General features: G+C 41.9%; 2 protein-coding genes across 2 annotated transcripts; both read left to right on the top strand.

Annotated features, from left to right (window-relative positions):
- The first annotated feature begins 7,868 nt into the window (after positions 1–7,868).
- slc48a1a (solute carrier family 48 member 1a) lies at positions 7,869–12,110 on the top strand. The gene is made up of 3 exons (XM_039010652.1): positions 7,869–8,374; positions 10,520–10,687; positions 10,839–12,110. The coding sequence occupies exons 1-3, from the start codon at positions 8,245–8,247 to the stop codon at positions 10,973–10,975; spliced, it is 435 nt and encodes a 144-aa protein (XP_038866580.1). The 5' UTR covers positions 7,869–8,244; the 3' UTR covers positions 10,976–12,110.
- Positions 12,111–13,256: 1,146 nt separating this feature from the next.
- Positions 13,257–18,628, top strand: LOC120061220 (solute carrier family 26 member 9-like). Its single transcript, XM_039010866.1, has 18 exons — positions 13,257–13,456; positions 13,692–13,831; positions 13,998–14,108; positions 14,215–14,390; positions 14,530–14,694; positions 14,802–14,954; positions 15,061–15,143; positions 15,253–15,400; positions 15,580–15,693; positions 15,932–16,009; positions 16,304–16,399; positions 16,495–16,601; positions 16,717–16,786; positions 16,907–16,999; positions 17,116–17,247; positions 17,372–17,623; positions 17,892–17,946; positions 18,477–18,628. The coding sequence occupies exons 1-18, from the start codon at positions 13,332–13,334 to the stop codon at positions 18,626–18,628; spliced, it is 2,250 nt and encodes a 749-aa protein (XP_038866794.1). The 5' UTR covers positions 13,257–13,331.
- The last annotated feature ends 800 nt before the right edge of the window (positions 18,629–19,428 follow it).

The raw sequence follows: 19,428 nt of genomic DNA, 5'->3' as shown, positions 1-19,428 counted from the left end.
TACTCTGCTACTCCACCAAAGTAGGCTACTACCCATTTCACTGCACCTATCCTGTGTACTTGACAATATTATTATTATTATTATATATGTTTTTTACTACAGTAGTACTCACCTGGACATGATGCATTGGAATGGAGGCCATAATGATGAGCGATAGAGGGAAGTCGGGGCAAGAAACATCTATGAATCAGTGTCCCTGTGGACTAAATGCAGCCAAAATATGTTACACATCTACAGCATTCTAACTGTCATTGCTCAAGCTAAGCAAGGATGTGGTTTACCTCTGTGAAAGACTGTTGAGTACACACTATGATAACCAACCTGGAAAGGTAAGCTATGTCTGTCTCGATCCTACTTGTAATAGTAAATTAATAAAACCACATCATTTGCTGTGAATGCTGTAGAATCAAGATACATTTATCGGCTCTCATTTAGCAAGGAACAATTTCGAATTCAATGACGTATAACGTGATTTACAGTCGAGAGATGACTGTTTGTTTGCTTGCTGTTTGCGACTTTGATTTTTTTAATGAGCTATCAACTATATAATCCTAGTTATAATCCAGTTACACACTAGATTTGATCATTTTAACATATATGTTTTTGTTGTTGTTGTTTGTTTAAGTTTTGAGGTGCTCTACACTTGTTCCCACGCTGATTCACATGCCTCTACCCTACCTTCTACCCTACCTTCTACCCTACCTGCTACCCTACCTGCTACCTCTACCTTCTACCCTACCTGCTACCCTACCTGCTACCTTCTACCCTACCTGCTACCCTACATTCTACCCAACCTGCTACCCAACCTTCTACCCTACCTTCTACCCTACCTCTACTCTACCTGCAACCCTACCTGCTACCTTCTACCCTACCTGCTACCCTACCTTCTACCCTACCTTCTACCCTACCTCTACCCTACCTGCAACCCTACCTTCTACCCTACCTGCTACCTTCTACCCTACCTGCTACCCTACCTTCTACCCTACCTGCTACCCTACCTGCTACCTTCTACCCTACCTGCTACCTTCTACCCTACCTGCTACCCTACCTTCAACCCTACCTGCTACCCTACCTTCTACCCTACCTTCTACCCTACATGCTACCTTCTACCCTACCTGCTACCTTCTACCCTACCTGCTACCTTCTACCCTACCTTCTACCCTACCTGCTACCTTCTACCCTACCTGCTCCCTTCTACCCTACTCTACCTTCTACCCTACCCGCTACCCTACCTTCTACCCTACCTGCTACCCTACCTGCTACCTTCTACCCTACCTGCTACCCTACCTTCAACCCTACCTGCTACCCTACCTTCTACCCTACATGCTACCTTCTACCCTACCTGCTACCTTCTACCCTACATGCTACCTTCTACCCTACCTGCTACCCTACCTGCTACCTTCTACCCTACCTGCTCCCTTCTACCCTACTCTACCTTCTACCCTACCCGCTACCCTACCTTCTACCCTACCTGCTACCCTACCTGCTACCTTCTACCCTACCTGCTACCCTACCTTCAACCCTACCTGCTACCCTACCTTCTACCCTACATGCTACCTTCTACCCTACCTGCTACCTTCTACCCTACCTGCTACCTTCTACCCTACCTGCTACCCTACCTGCTACCTTCTACCCTACCTGCTACCTTCTACCCTACCCTACCTTCTACCCTACCTGCTACCCTACCTTCTACCCTACCTGCTACTTTCTACCCTACCTGCTACCTTCTACCCTACCTGCTACATTCTACCCTATCTGCTACCCTACCTTCTACCCTACCTGCTACCCTACCTTCTACCCTACCTTCTACCCTACCTGCTAGCCTACCTTCTACCCTACCTGCTACCCTACCTACCACCCTATCTTCTACCCTACCTACCTAATAGATCAGACTGTAATACCAACTACTGGTTACACAGTCTGACACGATCAAATCAAATCAAAGTTTATTTGTCACGTGCGCCGAATACAACAGGTGTAGTAGACCTAACAGTGAAATGCTTACTTACAGGCTCTAACCAACAGTGCAATTTTTAAGTTAATTTTTAAAAATTATTTGAACAATAGATGAGTAAAGAAATAAAAACAACAGTAAAAAAACGGTGAAAAATAACAGTAGCGAGGCTATACACAGTAGCGAGGCTATAACAGTAGAGGGGTTATATACAGGCACTGGTTAGTCAGTCTGATTGAGGTAGTATGTACTGTACTGTTGAAGTCGGAGGTTTACATACACCTTAGCCAACTACATTTAAACTCAGTTTTTCACAATTCCTGACATTTAATCCTAGTAAAAAATTCCCTGTTTTAGGTCAGTTAGGATCACCACTTTATTCTAAGAATGTGAAATGTCAGAATAATAGTAGAGAGAACGATTCATTTCAGCTTTTATCACATTCTCAGTGGGTCAGAAGTTTACATACACTCAATTAGTATTTGGTAGCATTGCCTTTAAATTGTTTAACTTGGGTCAAACATTTCGGGTAGTCTTCCACAAGCTTCCCACAATAAGTTGGGTGAATTTTGGCCCATTCCTCCTGACCGAGATGGTGTAACTGAGTCAGGTTTGTAGGCCTCCTTGCTCGCACACGCTTTTTCAGGTCTGACCACAAATTTTCTATACGATTGAGGGCTTTGTGATGGCCACTCCAATACCTTGACTTTGTTGTCTTTAAGCCATTTTGCCACAACTTTGGAAGTATGGTTGGGGTCATTGTCCATTTGAAAGACCCATTTGTGACCAAGCTTCAACTTCCTGACTGATGTCTTGAAATGTTGCTTCAATATGTCCACATAATTTACCGTCCACATAATTTACCTTCCTCATGATGCCATCTATTTTGTGAAGTGCACCAGTCCCTCCTGCAGCAAAGCACCCCCACAACATGATGCTGCCACCCCCGTGCTTCACGGTTGGGATGGTGTTCTTCGGCTTGCAAGTGTAACAGTATAACTTTAATCCGTCCCCTCGCCCCGACCCGGGCGCGAACCAGGGACCCTCTGCACACATCAACAACAGTCACCCACGAAGCATCGTTACCCATCGCTCCACAAAAGCCGTGGCCCTTGCAGAGCAAGGGGAACCACTACTTCAAGGTCTCAAAGCGAGTGACGTCACAGATTGAAACGCTATTAGCGCGCACCACCGCTAACTAGCTAGCCATTTCACATCGGTTACACTCAACCCCCTTTCAACCTCCTCCTTTTTTCTGCAGCAACCAGTGATCCGGGTCAACAGCATCAATGTAACAGTTTAACTTTAGTCCGTCCCCTCGCCCCGGGCGCGAACCAGGGACCCTCTGCACACAGACAACAGTCACCCACGAAGCATCGTTACCCATCACTCGACAAACGCCGCGGCCCTTGCAGAGCAAGGGGAACCACTACTTCAAGGTCTCAAAGCAAGTGACGTCACCGATTGAAACGCTATTAGCGCGCACCACCGCTAACTAGCTAGCCATTTCACATCGGTTACACAAGCATCCCCCTTTTTCCTCCAAACATAACGATGGTCATTATGGCTAAACAGTTATTTTTTTGTTTCATCAGACCAGAGGACATTTCTCCAAAAAGTACTATCTTTGTCCCCAGTTGCAAACCGTAGTCTGGCTTTTTTTATGGAGGTTTTGGAGCGGCTTTTCAGGTTATGTCGATATAGGACTCGTTTTACTATGGATATAGATACTTTTGTACCTCTTTCCTCCAGCATCTTCACCAGGTCCTTTGCTGTTGTTCTGAGATTGATTTGCGCTTTTCGCACCAAATTACGTTCATCTCTAGGAGGCATCTCCTTCCTGAGCGGTATAACGGATGCGTGGTCCCATGGTGTTTATACTTGCGTACCACTGTTTGTACAGATGAACGTGGTACCTTCAGGCGTTTGGAAATTGCTCCCAAGGATGAACCAGACTTGTGGAGGTCTACAATTTTTTTTCTGAGGTCTTGGCTGATTTATTTGGATTTTCCCATGATGTCAAGCAAAGAGGCACTGAGTTTGAAGGTAGGCCTTGAAATACATCCACAGGTACAGCTCCAATTGACTCAAATGATGTCAATTAGCCTATCAGAAGCTTCTAAAGCCATGACATCATTTTCTGGAATTTTCCAAGCTGTTTAAAGGCACAGTCAACTTAGTGTATGTAAACTTCTGACCCACAGGAATTGTGATACAGTGAATTATAAGTGAAATAATCTGTCTGTAAACAGTTGTTGGAAAAATAACTTGTGTCATGCACAAAGTAGATGTCCTAACTGACTTGCCAAAACTATAGTTTGTGAACAAGAAATTTGTGGAGTGTTTGAAAAACGAGTTTTAATGACTCCAACCTAAGGGTATGTAAACTTCCGACTTCAACTATACATGTAGGTATGGTTAAAGTGACTATGCATATATGATAAACAGAGAGTAGCAGTAGCGTAAAAGCGGGGTTGGCGGGTGGTGAGTGGCGGGACACAATGCAGATAGTCCAGGTAGCCAATGTGCGGGGGCACGTGTTAGTCGGGCTAATTGAGGTAGTATGTACATGAATGTATAGTTAAAGTGGCTATGCATATATGATAAACAGAGAGTAGCAGCAGCGTAAAAGAGGGGTTGGGGGGGGGGGGGGGGGGCAGCCATTTTATTAGCTGTTCAGGAGTCGCATGGCTTGGGGGTAAAAACTATTGAGAAGCCTTTTGGTCCTAGACTTGGCACTGCGGTACCCCTTGCCATGCGGTTGTAGAGAGAACAGTCTATGACTGGGGTGGCTGGGGTCTTTGACAATTTTTAGGGCCTTCCTCTGACACCGCCTGATGTAGAGATCCTGGATGGCAGGAAGCTTGGCCCCGGTGATGTACTGGGCCGTATGCACTACCCTTTGTAGTGCCTTGCGGTCGGAGGCCGAGTAATTGCCGTACCAGGCAGTGATGCAACCAGTCAGGATGCTCTCGATGTTGCAGCTGTAGAACCTTTTGAGGATCTGAGGACCCATGCCAAATCCTTTTAGTTTCCTGAGGGGGAATAGGCTTTGTCGTGCCCTCTTCACGACTGTCTTGATGTGTTTGGACCATTCTAGTTTGTCGGTGATATGGACACCAAGGAACTTGAAGCTCTCAACCTGCTCCACTACAGCTCAGTTGATGAGAATGGGGGCGTGCTCGGTCCTCCTTTTTCTGTAGTCCACAATCATCTCCTTAGTCTTGGTTACATTGAGGGATAGATTGTTATTCTGGCACCAGACCTGCTCTGACCTCCTCCCTATAGGCTGTCTTGTCGTTGTCGGTGGACTGCAAAATTTTTTAAAATTTCCTCTCAATCCAAAATGTTGAATGCAATTATATTTGAACTTACTCTACCGGTTGTCTGTGCGGTTAGTCCTTATGTGGGTCGAAATTTGAAAAAAAAATATCGACAGGAAAGTATTATTTACCCAACTTTTTAGAGCGCCGGTGGGAATATGGTTCTGTCGGCTTGTATTTTCAATCTCCTGATGCATTCATACGTGATGCACACTATGTAAACAATAGCTGACTCTCGCAATCAGCTAGAAGTGCTTGAGTCTTACTGCACATCATCTGTTCTGTGAAGTGTGATCGCTTATACAGTATAATAGCTCATCTGTGGCTTGGTTATGCTCAGCTATTGTTTACATGTTGTTCAAGTGTTTATGTCACATGCATCCCTAGATCGAAAATACAAACCAACAAAAAGGTTGTTCCAGGAAATGAGTGCCTTTTGCTTACTTAGCTGCTAACTCAAGAAAACAAAAAAGAGACCATGTTTGTATGCGCCTTAATTAACTAAATGACCTGTATGTTAGATGGAGTGAAGACATTCACTTAATCCATACTACTGTTCTTTGATGAAGGGGTCTCTCCCTTTTCATGTCAAGTTGGGCTATGTGAGATACCCTGTAAGAGCCTTCATGCACAAACTCCTTAATAAGTGCAATCAATGCAAAATATTTGGCCCTGTGTCAAGTGTATGCAGACGGGAAGAGTATCAAATGCCAGTGGAGGTTAGATGCTGCAATTGTAGAGTGGGAGTGAGATGGTTTTTGTTATGTTTCTATTTTTGTATGACGTCATCCCCCCCTTTCATACAATGGTTATTTGTTTCTATAGTTTACCACCCGTACAGTAGGTGCTGGCATGCATCTCCAATGAACGTTTGCGGACTGCCATAATACCATCGATTTTTTTCTGCATGTTGATGATTGATTTACGGTGATCAGTGTTGTAAAGTAACAAAATAAAAAATACTTTGAAGTACTATTTAAGTAGTTTTATGGGGTATCTGTACTTTACTATTTATATTTTTGACAACTTTTACTTTGAGTCCACTACATTCCTAAAGAAAATATGTACTTTTTACTCCCATACATTTTCCTTGATACCCAAAAGTACTCATTACATTTTGAATGCTTAGCAGGACAGGAAAATGGTCCAATTCACGCACTTACCAAGAGAACATGTGGTCACCCCTACTGCCTCTGATCTGGCAGACACACAAACACAAATGCTTTGTTTGTAGATGATGTCTGAGTGTTAGCATGTGCCCCTGGCTCTCTCTCTATATATATGTTTTAACCTCTATGGGATCGGTGTCCCTATACCAGGTCCGTTGAGCTAACGTACGCTAATGTGATTAGCATGACAGTTGTAAGTAACAGCAAACTTTCTAGGACATAGACATGTCTTACATGGACAGAAAGCTTAAATCCTTGTTAATCTAACTGCACTGTCCAATTTACAGTAGCTATTACAGTGAAAAAATACCATGCTATTGTTTGAGGAGAGTGCACAACAACAAAAAACTTATCACGGCAACTGGTTTGATACATTCACCTCTGAAGGTAAATAATGTACTCACATTCAGTAATATTGCTCTGATTTGTCATCCTGAGGGTCCCAGAGATAAAATGTAGCATAGTTTTGTTTGATAAAATTCATTTTTATATTCAAATGTAGGAATTGGGTTCTACAGTTTGAACCCCTGCTGTCTCTGGCTCCACACCTACCCCGCCCGGCCATCTAGATCTGTGAAAGTTAGTAATGATCCGTCATGTATGTAATGTGTGTAAACTAACATTTTGTATTACCATATCATTTTTGTATCTTCTCTATAGTTATGTACTTAAAACAGTAGCAATTGACCAATTCGGCACATTTGGGCAGACTTGACACAAAATATTGTCCAGTAATGCCATGCTTCACTGGATCAATCTGAAACTTTGCACACACGCTGCTGTGGCCAAAATCTAAATTGTGCACAAACTGCAATATTATATGATGGCCTTTCTCTTGCCTTTCAAAGATGATGGGAATTTTTTTTTGAAAATGCATGTTTTTTTGTTTGTATCATATTTTACCAGATCTAATGTGTTATATTCTCCTACGTTAATTTCACATTTCCACAAACATCAAAGTGTTTCTTTTAAATGGTATCAAGACTATGCTTAACCTTGCTTCAGGTCCTGAGCTACAGGCAGTTAGATTTGGGTATGTCATTTTAGGCGAAAATTGAAAGCAAGAAAATTGTGTGGTTTGCTTAATATGAGGAATTTTAAATGATTTATAGAATTTCCTTTTACTTTTGATACTTAAGCATATTTTAGCAATGACATTTACTTTTGATACTTAAGTATATTTAAAACCAAATACTTTCAATTTTTCATCAAGTATATTTTACGTGGTGATTTTCACTTTTACTTTAGTCATTTTCTATTAAGGTATCTTTACTTTTACTCAAGTATGACAATTGGGTAGTTTTTCCACCACTGAGTATGTTTTTAGCCACATAATTGTTGAATTTCTGGGATCTTTTTACGTTTATCCCGCACACTAGGTGGCAGCAATATAACTTTGTGGATATAGTCCGGTGTAAAACACTAACGAAGAAGATGAACCTTCCTGGGTCGGTAGGATAAGTTGTTAATTTGTTGCCATTGTAGGCTACTGTTTTGTCGGTTGTGAGTAATTTACACAATTGTAGCGAGTGTTGTGTTCGCTCGATAACCAATTCGTTTGTATCAATTCGAGATGGTTCAGTCAATGTAGTTGAAATCAGTTGTTGTATAGCCAGTTCGGGTGATTTCAGGATAACAACATCCAGCCAGCCAGGACTGCTGTTGCGTAATCACTATACTATGTGAGCCGTGTTTGTCTAAATTTGTCAGGCTACGTTTATGCATTGTTATTGACCGTCTGTATAGCAGCTTTCCCCCCCAAACGTTTCAATCTAGAGTTATAGTTATATCCGTGTTAATGGGGAAGAGTAGAACATACATCAGTATAGGATATGCTACCTTTGGTATGCTGGTTGGATTTTCAGCATTTTTGGTCTGGAACATAGCATACAAACAACCATGGACGGCGGCAATGGGCGGATTGTCAGGTACAGTAACGACATAGAATGACGGACATACCAGTGTGTCGTGAACAATATTAGCTTGAGCAACAATAGTGGAATCGGCGGTTCACCTCCAAAATAAAAGTTCCCCATTGTAATCAATTATGTAAGAAATAAAATCCTCTTGCTGATGCTTTGAAGCCACCGGTCGGCCATATTGCTAACCGAATCCTTGGGACGTCCCTATCCTAACTCGAACATAACCATTTATATGTCAACTTCAATGGGGTAGGGACCTCCCAACGATCCATCATAGACATTTATAAATTTATTTCTATATCTTCTAAAATATTTTTTATGTGGGGAGTGCCAAGATGGAGGAACAGTGGCTTTAACACAGTCATCTAGTGTATATATAAATCATTCATTGAAACTGATGCAAATGGATAACAATAGTGGAATGAGCCACAATTGGATTAGATAATGCTAAACAATGTTGGAATGTTCTAGATATTCAACAAAAGACAATTTGTTAATTTGAAAAAAATTTATCTGTTGAAATTGCACTGTGGATGTATTGGAGTTCAGAATTGCATTGGGCTACTTATGAATCCAGGGTCTATGGAATGGGGTATCAGCCTACTCTGTAAAACCCACAAATTACAAAAGTTACACAATAAGAGCTACGCTGCTAATATTTGTGTAAACTCTTCTGAATTGTAGTCAGCCTACTCAGTGACACTGCGGGTGTCACTGAGTAGGCTGATACCCCCATTTCATGGACCAAAGATAAGTAAGGTTGTACAGTGCATATAAGTATACCCCCAATGCAAATACATCCACAGTACAATTTCAACTGATTTGTACCGTTTTGTCAATTTAACTAATTATTGTCATTTGTTGAATTTATATAACAACATGCCAACATTGCTTAGCATTATCTTGTCCAATTGGGGTATGGTTCCACAATTTCTATAATTTCGCATGTTTCAATTGGGGACTTTCATTTTGAAGGTGAACCGCCAACTCTACTATTGTTGCTCATGCTAATGTTGTTCTCAACACACACACGACAGACTTGTAGGCCAAGATAAATGGGCATTTCACCATAATGTTGTTCTCAACACACACACACATGACAGACTTGTAGGCCAAGATAAATGGGCATTTCACCATAATGTTGAATAACATTGTCAATGTCCTCCACTACTATGTCAGTGCATGCAACTAACTCTGAGCCTGTTTGATATTTCGCATGGTTTCTGTGAAATGTTTTTGTGTAATACTGTGTTGTTACTGTAGCAAAAAAAGGCTAAAAGATCGAGCCCAGGGATGGGCAACTGGCACAGGCCGTTGGATCAATAAAAACAGAAATATATTTTATTTATTTATTAGGAACTCCGTCGGTGTCTCAACTTACTGTTTTGAGTTAAAATAGTAGAATACAGAAGGTGCAGTGTCTAAATTTGGTTGTACATCAGCAGTTTCTCTCTTGTTATGTAAGTCACTGATAGTTTGTCTAAACTTGTTATCATGGTCAAATTACCTGCCGGGGGGCCGCCATTGATTTTGTTATTCAGTCTAACTCGAATATAAAAACTGCAAACATTTCTCTTCAAAATGTTTAGAATTGCAGGAAATTAGCTGTAAAACAGCTAATGTACATCTCTGCCCCATGGCAAAATGTATAGAATTGCAGCAAACTCTTTAAAACTGCAACATTTTCTCTACACCCCATGTCAAAATGTGTAGAATTGCACAAAATGAACTCTAAAATGTATTTTTTTTAATCTCCGCTGCAAGAGGGGGGCCACTATAATGTTTTGCTCGCAATGTGGGGTGTAGATCGGCCCCTCATGATGAGTTCAGATTTGTGTCCCCCATCCCCATCAAAGTTGCCCATCCCTGATCTAGCCTAATGCCTTGATGAACTGAGACTATTACTCACAACTTATGAATAAATGTGTAGAAGTGTGAAATGAATAGGCTGACTGTTTGCATCACATTTAGCATCACAACCTTTAATTAGCGTAAGGGCCCCTTACATCTGCTTCACCAATGCCTTTTTCTGTGATGCTCCCTAACTAAGCACGCTGTCCCTATGTCCTAGTTCAGTCATGAGGTCTCACAGTATGCCTGCCTTTCTGGAGAGTATTATACGGTATTCCATATGTTTCTGTCACCCAACAGGAGTGCTGGCGCTCTGGGCCCTTGTCACCCACATTATGTACCTGCAGGACTACTGGCGCACATGGCTGAAGGGACTCAAGTTCTTCATCTTCGTTGCGGGTTTCTTCTCCATCCTGGCTGTGGTGGCCTTCGCTACTTTCCTCACCCTCGCCATCACACAGAAGCAATGTTAGTCTTTCTCTCTCTCTCTGGCTCATATTCTCTTATCTGATATGTAACTATTGATTACAGATTTAGAAACCTATATATCATCTAGTAATTAAGTGTAGAGATATTCTGAAAAAGTTTGACAGATTGTATATTTTCTCCCGTCCTGCAGCTCCCACTGACCCGACGAGCCTGTACCTGTCCTGTGTCTGGAGCTTCCTCACTCTCAAATGGGCCTTCCTCCTAGCCCTGTACTCTCACAGGTACCGCCAGGAGTTTGCAGACATCAGTATCCTCAGTGACTTCTGATCACCATCCACTTTACCCACCATACACTGGGTAGGAGGTTTGGGGAACCAGCTAGCTGCAGAAGATTCGGTCAAAAACGTGTTTCAACGAAAGAGAGCATGGAGAAGCTGGAATGGCTGCATAAGAGTTCTTTGAACTTTTAATCAGCGTAGTTACACACTCCGGACAAGCCCTAAATTGTTGTCAACCCCTAAATTGTTGTCAACCCCCACTACTATACATACAGTAACTGCTCATTTGGTTTGTTGGAGTGAGTAGCCATATAGTCACTTGGAAAAACTCCTTCTGATGGGGATCTACTGCTTATCTGTAATGGCAGGCAGCAGTGGCTTATGTTTCTAAGCAAGGATTTGCAAAAGGCTATTTGTAGAGTGGCTTAGGGATCAAGACTAGGTCATGTAGGCTGTGGGGGTGAGGATTTGGGTCGAAGCTTTCCAAAAGGACAGAGTTTTTAAGAATTGTATTTTAAGTTTCAGGTTGAAATGTATTGATCCAATGTCACATCTAATGAGTAAGTGTCAAATACACCCATGGAAAAAGGTTGTCACTGTGTTATGTGGTCTCTCTGCTGTTTCTCTTTCCGTCACTAGGGAGAGCAGGATAATTTAGCCAGTCATTGCTATCTCTGTCTGGATGTTGGCTTGTCATATGCTTTTGAATATTTGTTATTCTCTTTTAGTTAACAACACACACATATTTGATGGGATGCATAATAATGCATTTTAAATTGTTATTAATTCCATTGGATTTGTTGTTCCAATGCTGTCGTCTGTTTTTAAAGAGAAAATGCCAGAGGGTGAGGATGGATATGACGCAAACTAATACACAGGTGTATGGAACTCCTGATGTGATGGGGATTCTTTTTCTCTGTTTCTATCTTCATAAGTTTTCTTCCTTATATTCATGTTGATCAGCACCATTTTTTGTCTTTGTTTTTATCATATTAAATATCTAATGTATTTAAACAGAATTTCCACCTTTATACAAGTTGGTCTTGATTTTAAACCTGGTATCCTTCTCTATTTGTATAGAAATGTCTGCAAATGTGTGAACGGTGTGTTTTTGTATGAGATAGAGAAAGGCTGTTCGGGAGAGAAATATTTTAAATAAACAATTTGTTTGTTTTGCATGGTAAGAGTTTTTTTTTATTCACAAGATGTATTTTGGTTGTACATTGTCTGTTAATAAATGTTGAAATGTGATTGTATAATATTATTATTTAGATGGATTCTTGCAATAATAATTTCCATAATCATATTGCACTTCCACAATTAACTATTCCAACCTAACATGATGCCTATGACTTTCCCTCTAAAGGAAGCTAGGCCATGGTTTCACATCTGTGGCTCCTCCCATGGAGGTGTCAGCACAGCTCCAGTATAAAACAAATAATGAATCTTTTCTGGGGTGTGAAAACTCAAACCAATGCCATCCGATGGTTCACTCTGACAGTACGGTACAGTGCGGCATACTTGCTTTGTTTTTGATTTGTTGGTCACTTTACTCTGCCTTGTGTTAGATTTTGAGATGTGCTTAGTATGTTGCAGATCACATATCAAATGTAAGACACTTGGTGGTCTATTGTCTTAGTGTAGTCTTTCTGAAATAATATTTGCATTCTGACTCGGGCACACATGCAAGACATGATCTTTCTGATCTCAAAATGTACTTCGTTATCTCTATTCTTTTCACTTGCATTACTGAAAAATCGAATCTTAATGGTCTGTCATTTTTTAAATATACTTAATTTTGAACATGCAACCTGTTCTTCCAGTGTTTTAGTTCAGTATTAGTTCAGTATTACCATGGTCTTTGTAGTGTGAGAGGGGCTGATGTGTGACTGACCACGTGTCTCTAGTTTGTAAGATTGGTTATCTAGCTCTGTTCAGACAGAATGGCACTGGACCTGCCTACCTCTCTCAAGGTTAGATTAGGAACCTAGCAGAACACGAGAGGTTTATACTCAGGAAATAAGGGTGCTTAATTCAACCTTATTTGTTTCTAACCACCGCCTATGTATTATAGTTGCTTGATATTCATAGACCTTCCTAGTATATGGATGCCACCTCAAACAATGCTCTGTGAGTGTCCTTTGAGTAGCCAGGGAAGAGAACCAGTCAGTTTCTCCTATCTTGCCAACTCTTAATGGAATTGTCACACCAAAGTCATGTTTATCTTGACAATAACAGCCATGGAGTTGGCAAGAGCTCAAATAGATCTGGACCAGACTAATTTTTGAGCAATGTTATGTCATTTTATCAATGCAATGTAATATCTCATTCACACCTCAGTGCAGCTGCATGGATACTAGCGTCAATTCTTGGCCTGTCTAACTCTCCTCTGATTGGCTGAAGCCATGCAACAAGAGCGCCCACGCTATGTGATCAACAGGCCAGCCTACTCCCTCCCAGACTTTGATGGGGAGTTTGACAAGAAGAAACGGGCCTTCCCCATAGGAGAGAAAGTGAAGAAATGCTTCAGGTACAGTGTTTACATTCTGCTGACTATCAAAAGCCCACAACTGTTTATCTCTTTTCATGAGTCAATAAAGCTCATCTAACAACACTTGAGTACTTTCATTACGACATCTACATTTTAAACCAGTATGTTCCCCTTGAGAGAACTGAACTGGTACTATACCAAATAAAGAGGAGCCAGCTATGAGGCCATAGGGTGACTGTTCTAACCAGACTTGCATGCTGATGCACGTTATTAGGTGCTCTGGGTCTCGACTCAAGTCCCTGCTGTTCAGACACCTGCCTATCCTGAGCTGGCTGCCCAAGTACAAGGTGAAGGAGAACCTGCTGTGTGATGTCATTAGCGGGGTCAGCGCAGGCACCATTCAGGTTCCTCAGGGTTTGTCAGTCTCCTTCTGGTGTCTCATCATTTGAGCTGTTGTCCTGCTATATATTATCTCAGATGAGAGTTGGAAGCAGAATAGTTTCCTAGTGATGTTTTTTACGTTACAATTTATTATCAAGAGTTTATGATTAATTCAATTCACGAGTCATGTTCTGTACAGGCATGGCGTTTGCTCTGCTGGCTAACCTGCCGCCTGTCAATGGCCTCTACTCCTCCTTCTTTCCTCTCATCCCCTACTTCTTCATGGGCACTGCTCACCAAATGGTCCCAGGTACTGTAAATCTACTGTAAATCTACATGTAAAAGGATAATTGAAGACTAGATGAAAGACTAGACCTCCTTAAAGTGTGATGTGATTGAGTGATCTCTATGTCCAGGTACTTTTGCTGTGCTCAGTATCATGGTGGGAATGGTGTGTCTGAGTCTGGCCCCTGAGTCTGACTTCAGCCACTTCAATGCCACCCTCAATGCTACACTAGTGGATGAGGACAGGATGAACGAGGTTCGACTGGGCATCTCTGGAACATTGGCCTGTCTCACTGCCATCATCCAGGTATTGCCTGAGGGCCACATAGAGGCTTAGTTCATCATTGTACTGTGTTAATACAATATGTTACCTCAGTGTGGTATCGTGAAAATAATACTGTCTTAATAATTGTAAGTGACCTGGGACACAAATTATATCTGAGCAGATGGGCCTGGGCCTAATGCAGTTTGGCTTCGTGGCCATCTACTTGTCTGAGTCGTTCGTCAGGGGCTTCATGACGGCTGCAGGACTGCAGATCCTCATCTCTGTACTGAAGTACATCTTTGGTATTAAAGTACCTCCCTACAGTGGACCACTTGCCACCATATATGTAAGTCTCCTATATGCATGCAGAACAACATTACTACTTACACTAACCATGATGCCCCTCTCTATAGTTTATAAAAGTTGCCAAAATGATGTCCCTTTTTGTCCCAGACTCTAAAAGATATCTTTTATGGCCTGCCTGACACCAACATAGCCTCGCTGGTCTTTGCTTTGGTCAGTAGTGTGGTACTCATAACAGTGAAGGAGCTGAGTGCACACTACCGTCACAAACTGCCTTTCCCCATCCCCATGGAGATCATTGTTGTGAGTAATCGAGGAGACTAGTCTGTTCCTCTTATGCTATGCTATGCTATGCTCTGGAGTTGTAAGACCAATATAAATGGTTAAACCAGAACTTCCATTTGCACAGGTGGTAGTGGCCACAGCCATATCAGGTCCCCTGGACCTGCCTGAGAAGTATCACATGGACATAGTGGGAGAGATTCCCCTAGGGTAAGGGACACAGAATATTACCAGAAAAGTTTACTGTTATGGTTTGCTATTATGGCTGTTTTACAGTCTATCCTTACACAGTAGATTCTGTGGTCCCAACCTCTTCTAGATTTCCTGCTCCGATCCTCCCAACAGTGATTCAGTGGGATGACATGCTGAGCACAGCCTTCTCCCTGGCTATCGTGGGCTATGTGATCAACCTGGCTATGGGCAGGACACTGGCAGCAAAGCATGGCTACGATGTGGATCCCAATCAGGTATGAATAGGGGACAAGCATGTCTTCGTCTTTTTTTCATATGAGATGGAAACCCCATTTTGTTCAATTAAAAAAAAAATGTAATGCCATCAAATCCTAGTCTAAGCTGTCTGACTATAGTCTCCATTCCTCATCATAGTGTACTATAAACACTGATAGGAGTGTGCGTTTCTGTGCAGGAGATGTTGGCTCTGGGCTGCAGTAACTTCTTGGGGTCTTTCTTCAAGATCCATGTGATCTGCTGTGCTCTGTCTGTCACCTTGGCGGTAGACAATGCTGGGGGAACATCACAGGTCAGACACAGGGAGCAGTGAGGCAGGACCACGTAGAAACGTTGCACGGCACTAGACAACACAGTAATCATTGAACATACCTCTTACTTTTATGCTTAACAATTCACTTACTTTCTGGTTGACTGACTAACATACTGTACCAAGTTTCATAAGAGCTCTGTTCAGTACACAACAGTTAGTATGTAATATTGTCATCTTGTCTCAATAAACAATCTCTCCTCTACTTTCCTCTTCACAGTTTGCCAGTCTGTGTGTGATGCTGGTGGTCATGGTCACCATGTTGGCCTTGGGGGCTTTCCTCAACCCACTACCAAAGGTGAGCACCTTTATTTCAGTGCATTCAAAAAAGATAAGAACAGTGACGTACAGCAGGTGTTCTCAACCTTTTCCATGCCGGGGCCCACTGAAGCACTTTCAAATCAGGGACCCCCTGAAAGCTCTCTGAGGCCTCCCATGCATCCTAGACCCCTGGTTGAGAATCACTGACGTACAGTAACACTGAAGGTAGAAAATCAAAATAAGTCTTTGTTTCATCTTATATCATACATGTTCATGATCTACAAATAACATGTTGAAGGTAGTGAGTGTTAATCACCATTTATTCCTGTAGTCTGTGCTGGGAGCCCTGATAGCTATCAACCTGAAGAACACTCTGCTGCAACTCTCTGACCCATATTACATCTGGAAGAAGAGCAAACTGGACTGTGTGAGTCAAATAACCCACATATTAAGTGTCAGCTCTGATGACGATACTCAAACACTGTCAAATCTACTGCTCTAATGATCCTGTATCTTGTCCAGTGTGTGTGGATTGTGTCATTTTTAGCCACCTTCTTCCTGAGTTTGCCTTATGGAGTTGCCATTGGAGTCAGCTTCTCCGTCCTCGTGGTTATTTTCCAGACCCAGTTGTAAGTAAAACAACATTGATTGCGCAATAAAAGTCACAAACTGGCATATTTGCTAAAGTCATCTGTTTTAGAATGGTAAAAAATTATATTATACATTATATTTTGTTCTTCACAGTCGAAATGGTTCAGAGATGGCTCAGATCATGGACACAGATCTCTACAAAAATCCCAAGATTTACAGCAAGGTAGTAAAACATCGTATTCACCATTTACTTTGGATTTATGTTTGTGTCTTCTTTCATAGCAAGGTTTTATGAATGTGAATCTATCCAATGGAATGCAGACATTTTATTTTATTTCTATAGGTGAAATGTGTAGAGGGGGTGAAAATAGTGAACTACTGCTCCCCTCTCTATTTTGCCAATGCAGAGATATTCAGACAAAAAGTCATCAAAAAGGTACTTTAATGACTATAGGATGGCCATATCCCTCTCTCTGCCATGCAAAGTCAATTATGTTTAGACTCATTTCCCATCTGGTGTGTTTGTGTTTGTGTATGTGTGTTTGTGCGTAGACTGGATTGGACCCAAGTAAACTTCTCTTAGCCAGGAAGAAGTTTCTGAAGAAGCAGCAGAAGGAGTTAGAAGGGCAAAACAAGAAGACCAAGAAGAAGAAGCCCTGCTCTTTGGTAACCATGAAGTCTCAGGTGAGAGGTCAGAGGTCAAGGGGCGTCAGGTCAAAGGGCATTCATGCATTAAAATGGACAAAGTCACTTTAAACTAGCTACCTTAAGTTGACTATTTTGTGGTTATGTCCTCCCCCATGTCTAGACCATATCACAGATAGAGCTTCAGAATGACTTTGACATTGGCGACAGCAATCCTTACCCGCCACCATCACCCACCAGCTATGTCAACTTCCACTGTAGTGACATTGAGCTGGGCGAGCAGCCTCCTGACCCAGACCAACCAAGTTCCTCCCCAGTTACCCTGGACTCTCAACCCAGGCCCTTCCACACCCTCATCCTGGACCTGGCAGGGGTCTGCTTCATAGACCTCATGGGAATCAAAGTACTCATCAAGGTCAGACAGCTAGCCATTTGGTTTTTGTTTGTTTTCCCTTTATTTGGGATCCCTATTAGCTGAAGCCTTGGCCATGTGTTTGCTATTATGCTAGCTGCAGTATATTAATACTGAGATGATGGGTGATACTACTGTATCCCATTTTATTTCATTTTTTAACAAGTCTGAAAGTGCAGGATGCATTTTAACATTTGCAGTGATATGCACTGCAGCGCTCATAGAATTTGTTGAGGCTTGATGTGTGCTGTTATGCGTTTGTTGTTCACAGATGAACTCAAGTTATGAGATGCTGGGGATCAAGCTTTACTTGGCCAATGTTCAAGGTAAGATCTAGTTTTCATGACGTAGCTAGGTGACTTTCAATTGTAGTCATGGGAACAGAATCTTACTCGCAGGAGCAAAAGCTGAGTCACTGTGTGCAAACTAAGGACACATAGAAGATTACATAGAACACAGTTAATGGTTAAAATTCAATCTCAGCATGACCATAATAGGGTCTAGAATTTTCAATTTCCTTCTCCTTCTCACTTTTTCCTATTGAGATAAAGAGGTGATTCATCAAAGGGAATAGCGCAGGTTGGCAATCAATTTACCATTAATTTACAATGTGTTCTCTGTTCTTCTGCTGAATCACATATGCAATGCTTTGGGCTTCCTGATCCAAAAGAATGTTTAAGGTCATTTGAGTTCCATAACGTTGGGTGGAAAATTCAGTCCCTTAACACAAAAGCCCATGTATGTCACATTACTTTCACAGAAAAATCCTAGTATCATAGAGGGCATGCAACATCCCTAAGCTCCCTAGTTTTTCTACTTGTAGTACTTTATTGGTTTCTGGTGTGTGTGTTTACAGCACAGGTGTATGAGGAGCTGGAGGGGGGAGGGGTGTTTGAGGAGGGCAATATCGCCCAAGGTCACCTCTTCCTCTCTGTCCATGACGCCATCCTCTGTGCCCAACAGAGGTCAAGAAACACCGAAAACTCAGAAAAGGCAGGTCCCACTTAATCCTACACCTTGTCATTATGACCATGAATCACTTCACAGATCCTCATTTAGTAATGACAAAGTAAATCAAGAGGCAGGGGATTATTCTATGTAAATCATCTACACCCAGTACACATTAACTATGTCTTGTCTGCAATTTGGGCAAAGACAAAGACGGAACACTTCCTTCTGAGTTATCCAATCAATAGGAAAAAATCCAGCTCAAACACTTCACAGAACTTCTGTGATTACACAATTAAGATAAAAAAACTATATAAGGTAGATAGGTAGATACTGTTCTGACGTCTGATGGGGATAAGGGGATATTTGGTGCAGTGTGATAAGTTAGGGTGGGCATTTTCTTAGCTGTGTTCCTGGTACTCACCCTGCACATTCACTTGCTTCCTTTCTATTCAACCTCCGCCACCTTATCTGAGGCAGTTAGTGTAAACAGGCAAATCACACAACACACGTCCAGGGAAACTTGGCACCACTACCTATAACATCTACTTCTCAACTTCACTTTGAATCCTGTTGTCGCCAGAGGTCATGAGAAAGACAAGCCGTCTGTCTGTTTCTCCTTTATTTTCTCTCACATTACCTCTATGGCCTCCTGGAACTAGAATGACCATGATTATCACTTGTTCAGAGGATGTTACAGACACAGCAGTTGAGTTCAAAAGAGCAATACAATTATAAAATGACTGTGTAGATGATAACGTACTGTATGTGTGTGTAGTCCTGAGTTAGCTAGGTGTTAAGGAGAGGCTCCCTGACTGAAGTGTGTTTCTCTGTGCGGTTGCAGACAGAGAAAGAGAGGA

Source organism: Salvelinus namaycush, chromosome 16 (genome assembly GCF_016432855.1).
Source record: "Salvelinus namaycush isolate Seneca chromosome 16, SaNama_1.0, whole genome shotgun sequence".
Classification (NCBI taxonomy): Eukaryota; Metazoa; Chordata; class Actinopteri; order Salmoniformes; family Salmonidae; genus Salvelinus; species Salvelinus namaycush.
The sequence above is the reverse complement of the archived record's forward strand: the minus strand, read 5'-3'. Positions and strand labels throughout refer to the sequence as shown.

Bases quoted from the DNA above. Each gene is read 5' to 3' on its own strand.
- LOC120061220 (XM_039010866.1), top strand. From the start codon at position 13,332: ATGCAACAAGAGCGCCCACGCTATGTGATCAACAGGCCAGCCTACTCC. The intron at 16,400-16,494 runs GTGAGTCAAATA...TATCTTGTCCAG, and splicing joins AGAAGAGCAAACTGGACTGT to TGTGTGTGGATTGTGTCATT. The intron at 16,787-16,906 runs GTAGTAAAACAT...TTATTTCTATAG, and splicing joins ATCCCAAGATTTACAGCAAG to GTGAAATGTGTAGAGGGGGT.
- slc48a1a (XM_039010652.1), top strand. From the start codon at position 8,245: ATGGGGAAGAGTAGAACATACATCAGTATAGGATATGCTACCTTTGGT. The intron at 8,375-10,519 runs GTACAGTAACGA...GTCACCCAACAG, and splicing joins GGCAATGGGCGGATTGTCAG to GAGTGCTGGCGCTCTGGGCC. The intron at 10,688-10,838 runs GTTAGTCTTTCT...CCCGTCCTGCAG, and splicing joins CGCCATCACACAGAAGCAAT to CTCCCACTGACCCGACGAGC.